The 13,343-nt window shown below is 33.6% G+C and overlaps 2 protein-coding genes across 5 annotated transcripts in view; one reads left to right on the forward strand and one right to left on the reverse strand.

The window, feature by feature from the left end:
- Positions 1-325: 325 nt before the first annotated feature.
- On the reverse strand, positions 326-1,588 carry LOC140448717 (protein NEDD1-like). The gene has a single exon (XM_072541830.1). The coding sequence runs from the start codon at positions 1,586-1,588 to the stop codon at positions 326-328; it is 1,263 nt and encodes a 420-aa protein (XP_072397931.1).
- Positions 1,589-11,066: 9,478 nt separating this feature from the next.
- The window catches only part of sbb (scribbler), a 297,475-nt gene continuing 295,198 nt past the window's right edge, over positions 11,067-13,343 (forward strand). For all 4 annotated transcript variants that reach the window (XM_072539798.1, XM_072539797.1, XM_072539801.1 and 1 more), the window contains exon 1: positions 11,067-11,344. The gene's annotated coding sequence lies outside the window, so the exon portion shown is untranslated. The remainder of the gene's footprint in view (positions 11,345-13,343) is intronic.

Genomic DNA, 13,343 nt, shown 5'->3' on the forward strand with positions numbered 1-13,343 from the left:
GGCGCGTTGGTAGCACATGGCGGAAATTTCCGACAACGCGCGAGGTGCGTTGGCGGCAACGAATGTGTTAACGACGTGTACTTCACTTAATCCCTGAATCCACAAAAAAACGTAACAATATGCAAATTATGCTGCTTGCATTTCATAAATGTTCTAAATATATATAGCCTATATATGACCCTAAAATCTACGCCAAATCGGCACAAAAGTAAAGAATTTGAATGTGAAAATTATACAGTAGAGTTTTTACGTTTATTCTAAAATTACATATACAATTTAAATTTTATTTTAATGTCCAGTACCTTTCCAAAATACGACCCTATGATTAGCTGTTACCATTAGATTTTTTACTAAAAGCCGTTTTAACACTTTTAGATCCAACTGAATTCAAAGCTTGCACAATCTCTGTACTGTCACCCATATTAAAAACATCCCAACGGTTCATAGCACTTTGAATAGAATCGAACTCACTCATTATAAAGTTTTGAAATTTGGTACAATGTTCGTTTAATTGAGCCTCCAAATTATCCATGTTAGTTTTAATCAGTTTCATTATATCTTGTTTGAACTTCTCTTCGGGGTCGTTTTCTACTTCATATAGGTCCTGACCCGCGTATGACTGATCCCCAAAATCGCTGTCCATTAAAGTAGTTTCAGAGTGTTTTTCACGCAGATGTTCAATAAACACTGGAGACTTTTCGAATGATACTTTATTGACAGGACAATTATGGGCGTTTGTATACATAAATGGTTTTAGAGGATCTCTAATATCATATAAAGAGATACAACCATCATCTAATCCTGCTGCTATACATATATCATCTAAACTTATATCACTAGACGTTACAGATTGGTGTATATTCATACAAAATACGCATTCGCCACTTACGTAATCATATATACAAATTTTTTTGTCCAAACCTGTTGTAATAATTGTTTTCTGATTCGTTGTAAAATGTATTCCTGTTATTGGGGCGCTATGCTTCTCAAGGCTTATCATATTCTCACCAGTTTCGATGTCTTTTAAGGTTACAGTACCATTGTCAAAAGCAAGACCTAATATGTTCGGTAAATTCGGATGAAACTTCACATAAGAACATTTCTGCGAATAATTTGATATTTTCACAAAGTTATTTTCAGAATCACGATCTGTAAATATATTAAGGGACTTATCGGTTGATATAGCCAACTGCTCATCTATACTGTTAAAGTCCACAGTTCGAATTGAGGAGTCAAGTTCACCCAATTTCTTTAATATGCTTCTGTTCTTGGTGTCGTACAAAATAGCTTCACCTTCAACATTACCAAGACACATCGTTCGTTTTGTGTTCTGTTTAAACCGGATTGCACTTACTTTTTGTAAAGCTTGTATTGTGTGAACTAATTCGATATTTGTGCGATCTTTGGTGGAGATAATTTGTGGGAAAGTGTCGTCCTGAAGCAGAGCTATATAAGTATTATCGTGGCACCATGTTAGATCCGTTATTTTGGAGGCGGCAGGTGTCTTTGGTTTGTATACAGCAACTGGTTCTAGATGTTGGTCTGCAAGAGCGTGCAGCTTTACAAGAAAACCCGCAGACGCGAACATTTCTACGGTTTAACTATTAATTTTTACTAAAAAATTAAGTAAAATGACATTTGTAAAGTTTAAGTATTAGATTCGTTTATACATCGAAACACGGTAATAAAATAAATTAATGACATTGCCAATTTGACAGTAAAGGTAAATATAAATAATTCAGATGTCCAAATACGTCTGACGCAATTGAATTTTTTTAATGTGTTGGAGGGTAAGTATAAGCTTACGTCATAGTTTCTGGGGTCGCCACCCTTGTTCCCCGGCCACCATCTTGGAAAAAGTGAAAGGCTTTTCGCGCTGTATCTCGTAAACTAACAAACCTACAAACAATTTTATGAGACATTATTTCTAGCTAATTAAAATGACACACAAATACACATGGACGCAAAATACGAGAGGGTTAAAATCAATCATAGACTACACAATCATACGACAAAAGACAAATATGATTGTACAAGATGTAAGAGTATTGAGAGGAGCTACCTGTGGAAGCGATCATCACTTATTAAAAGCTAAGATCACATTTGGAGTAAATAAACCTAAAGAAGAAACAGGAGGAAACGAAAGGGAGAAAGTAATACAGAAGAGGTATATCCTAATCAGCTTAGAACAAGAAAGTGTGAGAGAATTATACAGAAATAGATTAAATCAAAAGTTGGAAAATAAACAATTTACTAATAATGAAGAACATTACACTCACATAAAAAGGTGTCTCCAAGAGGCAGCAACAGAAGCCATTGGATACCAAATACAGAATCAAAGAAAACCATATTGGTTTGACGAAGAAATAGAACAAGAAATAAAGAAGAAAAGAGACCAATATTAAAAATTCTTAAATACAAAGAATATAACGGATAAAATAATATTCAATAAAGTTGGAGAGTCCTAAAATCTTTACGACAAGATACAAAGAGAGACATAGTGTCAACAATAAAAATGGATGACAAGGACCAATATTTTGAGGAACTTCTAAGGGAAGATAGACCACAATTTAAAGACAGCAACAAAACACAAAATATTTTACCTTCGCCCATACGAATAACAACGAAAGAAGTGGAAGATGTATGTAGATCTCTAAAAAATAACAAAGCAGCGGGTCCAGGTAACATCCCTGCAGAGTTAATTAAACACGGTACAACCAAACTATATACAAGTTTAGCCAAACTGTTCCAAAACTGCATTAATGGAATGACAACCCCAGAGGAGTGGAAGACATCATTCATATCCACTATACACAAAAAAGGCAGAAGGGATGAATGTGATAATTACAGAGGCATTGCCGTGACAAACTCGGTCAGTAGAATATACGGAAAAGTAATTAAAAACAGAATAGAAAGCGAATATAAAGACTTAGAGGCTGAGGAACAGGCAGGATTTAGGGTAGGTAGATCTACTGTTGACCATTTGTTTTGCATTACACAGATTATTGAAAAGAAAATAGCCGTTAATCAAGAAGTATATTTATTCTATGTAGACCTACGAAAGGCTTATGATAGCGTACCACATTATAAATTATGGGAAGCGTTACAGAAAACAAACATAAGCATGAATTTAATAAATGCGACGAAGGAACTGTACGCTAAGCTAACTTAAAGGTAAACGCTGCAAATAATCTGGCAAGTGGATTCCAAATGAATAAAGGCCTTAAGCAGGGCTGCTGTCTCTCCCCGACATTATTTAAAATGTATCTAGAACAGGCTCTAAGTTTTTAACATACAATTTAATCTGCAATGTTTTTTTTTTCCGCATTTCGGTTATAAAATTTACAGAACGGCAACGTAACATCACATTATTTCTCAAAACGTAAAAATTATTTCACACGCTGGCAATACCGCACAATATGCCGTTAGTTTCAGCTCTCAAGGATATTATCTCCTACCTGGCAACTCCGTCTCGATGTGCTCGACCTAAAAGTATCTACTGGGAGGTTATTCACCGAGACAAGGCAACTACGCTCTGTATAGGAATTGACCGTACACGAAAATTCCGTCGGAACAACAGCCGACTCGGTTGTTGTTCCAACGGAAAGGCTTTCATTCCAGCGAGAGAGCAGACTGACTTTAAAAAAGTCTTTTCATCTCCTTAGAGCTGTATCCTCGTTGTAATACAACATATCTGTTATTTGCCGGTTTCTTTTGAATAAAATACGAGTTTGGCGTGTAAACTGAACTTCGTTCGGTGGCGAAATACATGCGTTTGTACAAAAAAAGAAAACGAAAGGAAAGATTGAGAATATGTGGGTTTAAACCATTTTTGTAATTTATTTTTCCTTGAGACATACTTATGACTTTACGACTGAAAAATACATCTATAGCGGTAATTATAATGTTATAAAGGAAGAAAAGGGTATATATATACAGAGTGGACCAAATTCTCCCGATTTACTCAAATACACCGATAACATTGTAAATGGGTATCGATGTAGTATCTTACAGAATAACCAGAATCAATTTAATAAACGAAACAATTGTATTACACCGAATAATATAGAAACAAACGAAATTATAGGAATTATGTAACTGGTTAGGAGGAAAATATAGAAATAATAAAAGAAACGTTCATTTAGATGCTTTACCCTTGAGAAAGAATGTGATAGAGTACCTTAACCCTTTAAAAATAGTGAAATAGACACTCAAAGTAATGATCATAACCATACTTACTTTTGTAAGTAAAAATAAGTATTTTATATATTAATATAGATATGGAACAAAAATTTATTTTCTGGCGAGATGGAAATCTTAGACATTGTTGCAAAAGATTTTGATGTCACAGAAACCCTTTATGTGCAAGTACATCATATGTATCATCCAATGAAATACTTATTCAACAGGGCAATGATTTAATCGAATTTAAAAGAAACTTACGGCCTGGTTGTAGCAAATTTCTATACCCGAATGGCAGTGATGTAGAGTCTAGTGATCATAAAGACCTTTTTCTGCAGATGTGTCCGAATATGTATCTTCCAGTTCTGAAGGTGGGATGTCAGTTTTTAGAATACCCATTGTTATTTACTATTTTCTTTTTAATAGACGACCACAATTTCCTCTTGTTACGAATTGTTAATTTTTGTTTCTATTGTTATTCGGTGGTCTTCAGGTAGATATACAAATAGTTTTGTTGCAGGAAGTAGCTATTCGGATGGACCAAAAGAAAAGATCTACAAGAAATAGATGAGGTTGAACCAAAAACAAACCTAAATATACAAATCAAATATAGCGCTAATAATATAGAACAAAATTCTTATAAGAAAAAGAAACGAGATATGCCAGGAAAATGTAGTTCTGGTACATGGACACGCAACTTGAATAAAAGGAAAACAAATAGAATCGGCATTCACGAATCAACGAGATCAACAAATCAACAAAAGATCATCAAGTACAGTTTGTAAATAACTGTGTTGAGAGACTGCCTTAAAACAAGCAATAGTTGCAACACTTGTTACTTCAAAGCGCCGATCTTTAACGTTTCCCAAATTATGTTAACTTTATAAAGAGTGTTTACGTGATAATGAATAGGCATCAGAGATACAAGACACCAAGAGACAATATCGAGAAGTATTCTACTATATAAAATTTGGGAGCAAATATCAATAGTCAGTGTAATCCAAAAAAAGTATCCTATCAAGAATCGAACAAGCAAGGAAAGCATTCATGAGCATGACAACATTTTTTACAAGATCAGACCTTAGTCTGCAGCTTAGAATCCGAATGATCAGATGTTAGTTTTTTCTGTCTTACTGTATGGCTGTGAAAGTTGGACAATGGACTCTGAAATAGAAAAAAGAATAGATGCCTTTGACATGTATATATACAGACGAATGTTGAGAATTCCATGGGTACAAAGAGTTACTAATGTTGAGGTACTTCGTCGCATGTGTAAACAAAAAGAATTACTAAGAATAATCAAAGAGAGGGAAATGCAATACTTGGGTCATGTGTTGAGAGGCAAAAGATACGAATTACTTCAAGTTATACTGGAAGGAAAAGTAAAGGGCAAAAGATCAGAAGGAAGACGCCAGAACTCGTGGCTGAAAGACCTGAGGAGATGGTTCGACCGCTCATCTGCAGAAATCTTTCGCGCAGCAGCTTACAAAACTACAATTGCCATTTGGATCGCCAACCTTCCAAAGGAGAAGGCGCAATGAGAAGATTCTACTATGAATTTAATATAGATTTTTTTAAACTCAAGAAAGATCTATGCGCAACATGTGGTATTTATAAAATAGCTTCGATTAAACAAAGGGAAAGATTACAGCTTAATATACTCCTCATATCGCTTCTAAAATTGTGGTGCGAGAAACGCACCTGATCAAAACGCAAATTAAGTCGCTTGCTCAATGTAGTAACTCAGTAATCTTATCCACTTCAATGTCAGAAGCTTCTGCAGCATACTACTGCAACATACAGTCTTTGATTTGGGAGATAATGAAGTACACTGCTATGTCTGGAATGAAACTGTTGGCCGGAAAGGTGCTAACGAAATTAGTAGTGCTGTATTTTTATTTATTGAAATGAAAGTAAAAATGGGATTTAAAGACTTGTTTTCTGATAGTTCCGGTGCACAAAACAAAAAAGAGAATAGTTTTTCCTATGTACTCCTATGCTGTGAAAAAGTTTAACATTAACATTACACATGTGTTTTCTGAATGATAGAAAAACTGAAAAAACATCAAGTCGTATATGTTCCAGGCCAAAGCATAAGACAAGCCATATTCCATAACTTAAATAAATTAAAAGCAAATTCTAAACTATTTAAGGACACCATTTTGATACGCAATGAAAATACGAAAATATTTCACGTAAATTATGACGTTCTTTCCGAAAATAATTATTACGTTAATTTAGAACAAACGTCTGTAACTCAACGTTCTTCAGCTAGAAAGTCAATAAAATATAAGAATGATAGTATTACCATGACAGATATACCTCCCGTTTATTCTAATTCTCTCGCCATATCGAAAGACAAATATAAAGATTTAAACAGCCTTTGTAAGTCAAATGTCATACCCGAAATATATCATCTTTACTATAAACAATTAAAATTTTGTGACACTAAAAATATTTTTACCCTAAAAATAATTTTCGTTCTTTATCTAAGGGTACCCGACACATTTGACATATCATTTTGCGTTCGTGTATCTTTTTTTTTGGCAGAACACACCGTACAACGACGATAAGATTTTTCTATAATTGGTAAATGATCCCCCACATTTATCACATTCTTCGTTCTTTTTGAAGGTCTTCCTACAGATCTTTTTCGAACATGAACTTTGGTAGAGCTTCTTCCTTCGGTTACTAAATCTTCACCTACTGTCAGTAAAAAACGCTTGAATGGAATTGTCTTGCGATTCAGTTGGTTGTAAATAATCCAACTATTGACAGCCGCTACCAGTGTGAGTCTAAAAAAAAGACTTTTTTCCACCATTTGAGCAATTTTCTATTTAAATCATACAATCCAGAAATTTGGTCACCCAAGTCAACTCCACCAATACAGCAGTTGTAAAAGCTATAGCTTCTGGACAAGAGACGTCTACTTCTGTACCATCAAGCTCTTTATGTTTTACAGTGGTTAAGGAATCTGTGTGGCAAGTGGCAAAAAAGTGTACTCCAAGCAAGAAACAAATTCATCAGTATAGTAGGTTTTTGAAGCATTTTCTGGCTTTTTCGGGTGATTAATGTACAATTTAGCTAGAAAGAAGCACCAAACATCTATTCATTAAAATGTTGTGTTATATAAATTGGTTACCCATAGAAGATCTTGAAGACCAGTAATCAGAAAGGTTAATACACATAATAAATGTTATTCATTACGATCATAACGTATGGTCCTAAAGTTTTGGGAAAAATTTCAAAAGCATACAACTCTGACCATAATAATCTTATATTTTTATTAAATTATTCAACAATTTAACTTAACTATCCTCATTATAAATCAAAATTCAAATGACAGACAAGGGACCATTATTTTCGATTTGCCTAATAATTCCCCTGACACGTTGCATCATCCTTTGGACGACCTCGGCGTCAATTTCTCTAATTTTTGTATATATGCGGCGTCTTAACTGTTCCTGATTTTGTGCTTCCCGTCCGTTATTATAGACTTTCCGACTTAATATTGCCCAGAACTCTTCAATTGGACGAGCCTGAGGTAGGTTGGGGGGATTGTCTGCTTTCGGTATAAAGGTAATGTTGTTAGTTTCGTACCAGTCCCTTGTGATCCTCGCGTAATGACATGAAGCAAGATCTGGCCAAAAAAAGACTATTTGATCATTTGCATGATGTGTGTTCACAAACTGAAGCAATTTAGAGAGACATCTTTGAATATAAATATTTGCGTTTAAGGCTTCGCCTCGAACAACACCAATGTAGGGCTGTGAGATAAAGCCAGCCTCAGAAATTGCACACCATACCAAAATTTTGTCTTCAAATTTTATCTTACTTTTGAATTTTATTTCATCAGGTACATTTTCGTAATCGTTCGTGTAAAACCCATCGTTACCCTTCATCTCAGAGTTGGACAAAGTAAAATATTTTTCATCGTCCATCACGATCAACTTGTTAACGAAATGCACTCACCTTAACGCGCGGCAACATCTCGAAATTCTCTCTAATTGATCCTCTGTGTATTTTGGAGCTTTCCTTCTTTTCCGGTAGATAATATTGTTACTCGATAGGGTCCTGTATACTGTAGTCTTTCCAACATGAAATCTTCTGGCCAGTTTTCGCTGTGAGACCCCAATTTTGTTCTTAGCTGCTTCAATCAGTCTTGCCTCTCTTATATGGTTCAAAATCCGTGGTCGGCCACTTTTACGCAAGTTAACACATGGTATCCCTTCTTCACATTCTCTGATTGTGCAATAAATTGTCGATTTGCTTATGTTTTGATCTCGATAAATATTAACAATATCTCGTTTCGACATTCGCCCAACCATATTATAAACACCTCGACGAATATCAATTTTATAAGACATTTTGCAGAACACAAACCAAAATATTCTGCTTTGTTTATTAAATGTCAATAACTGATGACAATTCAACTCCATGGCCTTCTTTGTTAAATGCATTTTGCTTCTCAATCAGACCAGGTGAAATTTTTCCCAAAACTTTAGGACCATACGTTAAATTCTTCTGTGCATTGTGTTCCTCTTCGTATTGTCTTCCCTCTTCTGTAGAGGTCAATTCTCTCGTTGGTACAATCCACAATAAAGAACATCAAACTTTGCGAAAATATCTTCTTGAAGACTTAAGAGGAACGGTTGGAAATCTGGGTTTAAAATGGTTTGGAAGATTATACCAAAATATTTTTTCATCCATTTTCCCTCTGTTTTTGGTACTTTGTTCTACATGTTCACCTTTATTGTCTGGCTTTTCATTACTATTTTCAATCACTGTATCATTTCTTCATTGTTTTCCTTACGTTCTAAAGTTTCTTGATTATTTATCTCATCTTCAGATTCAATGATTTTGAAATCTGATTCTTCAAAATTGCTGCCAGAAGGATATCGATCAATGGAAACTTCACTATCTGTTTAGTTTGGATCTTCAGAATTATCACTATTGATATTCAACATCATCTAATTCTGAATCAGAATTAAAATTGTTGGCGACCTTTTCTATATCTTGAGTCAGCGGTTGACGTCGCTCCATGGTGAAAATAACCATTGGAATGATTAGTCCTACCGAAAACAACCATTGGGATTATATATCCCGAACACTAAAACTGTCATTGGTTTGTACCACTCCGATTTGTTTTTCATATGATTAATTTTAGTAATTCTGCAGAGGTTTACTTATAAATACAAATCAACATCAACAATTACACAAATACTTTAGAGTAAACAGACACGTCTTAGGTAGTAGGTGTGTTTCGTAGTTAAATTCTACACGGTCAAATGCCTTTTGTAGATATGTAAAGCAATAGGTGGCTGAGACGATATATTCCAATCATTTTTCATGATTTGCCTTATGACAAAGCCCTCATCATTACAGGATCTTCCAGATCTGAAGTTTTTTTGAGGATTCTTAGTTGTTCAGTGAGTATATTTCCACCATACATTAACAGTTTGTTTGGAATTTTATCTGGACCTAGAAACCTTCACTGGTCATCACCCATCGCCATGTTATAAACATTTACGGGTCAAGTCTAACAATTTTTATTGAAATTTTTTTTAAACGATTTCCGAATTGAAAATCAAAACTTCAAAACAAAAAATTACAATCAAATTGGTTTGATCCCATATTAAATAATATTGAAATAACAATTGTACTAGCAATATTTTCAGACGGTTCATTTTCTTGCAGCATGTAAATATATTTCACATCTTTTTCTTTTACTGCCTTCAAAATTTATTAAATACATTTCTTTCGTTTTTCTATTAATAATAAAGAATCCGTTTTTAGTACCTTTTGGCATTATTACCAGGTAAATATCCTTAATCTACGATATTCCTACTAAGAAAGTCGACATTTACACACCAACTTACTAAATGTACCTATTTACCTAGTACAGACCCAGGTAGAGTTCATATCGAAAACAAAGGCCAATTTCTAATAGTTCTTTGAAATGTATAATTAAAGTGATTTAGAGGAAATTATATTTCACTTCAAAGAAAGATCTTCCTTTGGGGTAAATTTTTAAAATTATTAACACGATTCTGTTGTTATGACGTGTGATGTAGTATTTAGTCGTCCAGCATTAATTTCGTATTGTTCAACTACACAGTGTTGCCGAGCATTTTACACGCTTTCTTCCTATCGACTAATTTTCAGTTCCTATGATTTCAGATATTTGAATATTTTATGCTATAAAATTTGTTTTCTGTGTACGATTCGGTAACGAAATAAATAAACTTATGCATTACAACATATCAGTAGTCCTCCTAGACACTATCATTCTAAAATCACACGTAAGACCGGTTAAAACAGTCAAATCTCTTGTGAAAAATAGTAAAAGAACTTCAGTAGAAAATTAACAGAATGATTCATATTATATTGATGAAACTGGCCTAAAAGCGAACAATAGGAATAAAATAACCATATTATAATAACAAAAATAAGTTGGAATTGAACTTAATTGTGATTAAAACAATAACAAACCCAGGGAAAGATACTGATGATAGAATAAGATGAGAACTGTAAGAAGCAATCAATGCATAAGTATCTATTTTTTTTAGGAAGTTCTATCATTCGGATTCACCCATGTAATTGCCGAGAATTCAGCAATGTTTCAGTTCATCTAAATGATATATCGTTGTTTGTGCCTAATCTTTTCTACATTTTTAATATCAGTTAAAATTTTAATTTAAACATTCAATTAAAATTATTTTCACACTTTGTACATATTAATGTACATACATCTGTTTCACGTTAATATTCACTTTTAATTTATTGAAACTTGCTTGTGTACATAATGAGAGGAGGTGGCAACATAGATCTCGAATTCCCTATGTTATTTGCACTTCGTTGATGATCGGAGACGTTCGTTTCAAAACTAAATCGTTCCCGTAGTCGTTGTGCCTTGTGCCTGCCGTTGACTTTGTGAACGGTATGCGCGAGGAATGAATTTATATTTTAGTGCCAATAATATTATTCTATCTGACCGATTTTTGTGTCACGTAGTGCCGAAAAACAGCCTTCGTACTCGAAAAAAGTGTTTTGTGCAGCTGTGATTAAGTGGCTTGTGTTTTAGTGTGATTATCGTTACAAAAAGAGGATTATTCTGTACATTTTCAGCTGGATACACACGCATTTCGAGCTCCTAAAGCTGGTAAGTTCTACTAAACTGTTTAATAATATTTCCGTTGATGATTTTAGTAATATATCTTTGTTCTGTACGGGAGAAATAACTGATGTATATCTCTCTTTTTATTGTTTGTCTCACTCTGCTGATGACGCTGTCGTATTCACTCCATAACCTGGAAACTTTTCTGTCTGTCACCTTTTGACATACAGGTCCGCGTATAAGTCTATCTCGTTTTAATGGTGGACTCTTTTCGTCTGTTCCGTCGGACACCCGAAGCCATTTTGTAATTGTTTATTTTTATTTATCACCATTGATCATTTCATCACGTTACTACTAATTCATTATTAAAAGTTAGAAAACATTAGCGATAAGTAGACTTACAAGTTAGCCTTTGGCGGTTTAAATCTAAAAGAACATAAATAGTTGTACAAAAATTTCCAAATAATATATTTTTAACAGTATTTTGTATTTAACAAAAAAAATGTCTGGGATATTAAGTTTGCACATTTGTTAATTTGTTTGGTTGTTAAATTTTAATCCTGGGAAAATATTTCAGTTGTAATTAATTATCTTATCTTAATTTATTATTTAGTTATAACTGCCATAAATTAATTAAAAACCTGATTTTGAAATTTATGGAATGATACCATAAATTGATAATATACATATTTGTAAGTTTAAAAAATGGAATAGTTTATAAAATGTGTTGTTATTTATATCAATCTTATCAGTATGGGTTTTATTTATAGTACGTTGCAAATTCTAAGAGATGGGATAAAATCCACAACTGTAGTAGAACGAGGCAATAAACAAAGTAGAATAGGATATGATGAATATGACAATACTTTAGCTATAACACCGCCATAAAATGTCTTGCTAGCGATAGTTTGTATTTAGTTATATGTATAATTTCTTCCAAGGTCATTGTTACATTCACCGGAAAAAGGGCACAACAAGGATTATATCCACCGGTGCTCAGGGGAGTGGAGATTCCATTTGTAAGTCAGACGAAGTAGTTAGGTGTAATATTTCACCAGAAGCTGATGTGGAATCCACACATTACAAATGTTACACAGAAGGCTACAATGGCTTATGGCAGATGTAGATGACTGTTTAGGAAAAATGGAGACTTAAGTCAAAAAATAAGCCTTGTGCGCCATGATATTCATTCGACTTATGGCATGGTAGACCAAGACCTAAGAATGTTGAGCGATATGGCTGCTTAGTGGCATAGACAGACTTGCTTGAGTGTCACGGTAGCCATGAGAACCGCCCCTATAGATGAGTTGGAGGTCTTGCTAAACTGACCACTGTTGCACAAATTTATGCAGGGAGCTATCCTATAAGCATAACGTAAGGAGCTGATCAAACAAGACTATATCAGGAGATAAAGGCCGAGAAATATTAGAAGAACATAAATAATTAAGTAACAGCATACTTAAATAACAATTGAAAAGGAAGATTAAATGGGAGACAATTTTAACAAAAAGGCCAAAAGATCATAAAGGTTTTCTACTTGTATTATCCATATAGGTTTCAATATTTGTTTATAAAAGATTAGATTGGCCCTCCCATACATGTGAATATCTTTAAACTATTTAGTCCACCTATGCCACATTAAACAGCATAATTTGCTTTTCCTACAATAGGCCTTTCCCTTTTTATGTATAATGTAATTGAAGATTTTTATGTTAAATATTTACTTAAATATAAATTTTTATCTCAATTTAAGTGTAAATATAATAAAATTGTTATAAATACTAAGAAAATACTTGTTCAGATAATTTATGTAAGATTATAATAAGTATTTAACGAAAGATTAATAAAATATGAGTAAGATGTTACAATGTTAAGTAATTATTTTGAATATTATAAAATGAATATGATTCTTTAGGATTATATTTTGTATTCAACATTTTGTTCATAGGTGAAGAAACCAGACAAAGGTAGCCTTATTAGAATTGGTTACTGTATTCATGGTCGAGTAATGACCATTTTTACTCTTCTGCTTATAAAAAATGTA

The sequence above is a fragment of the Diabrotica undecimpunctata genome, chromosome 8, assembly GCF_040954645.1.
Source record: "Diabrotica undecimpunctata isolate CICGRU chromosome 8, icDiaUnde3, whole genome shotgun sequence".
NCBI classification, from domain to species: domain Eukaryota; kingdom Metazoa; phylum Arthropoda; class Insecta; order Coleoptera; family Chrysomelidae; genus Diabrotica; species Diabrotica undecimpunctata.

Excerpts from the sequence above, each read along its gene's own strand:
- LOC140448717 (XM_072541830.1), bottom strand. The coding sequence starts at position 1,588 with ATGTTCGCGTCTGCGGGTTTTCTTGTAAAGCTGCACGCTCTTGCAGAC.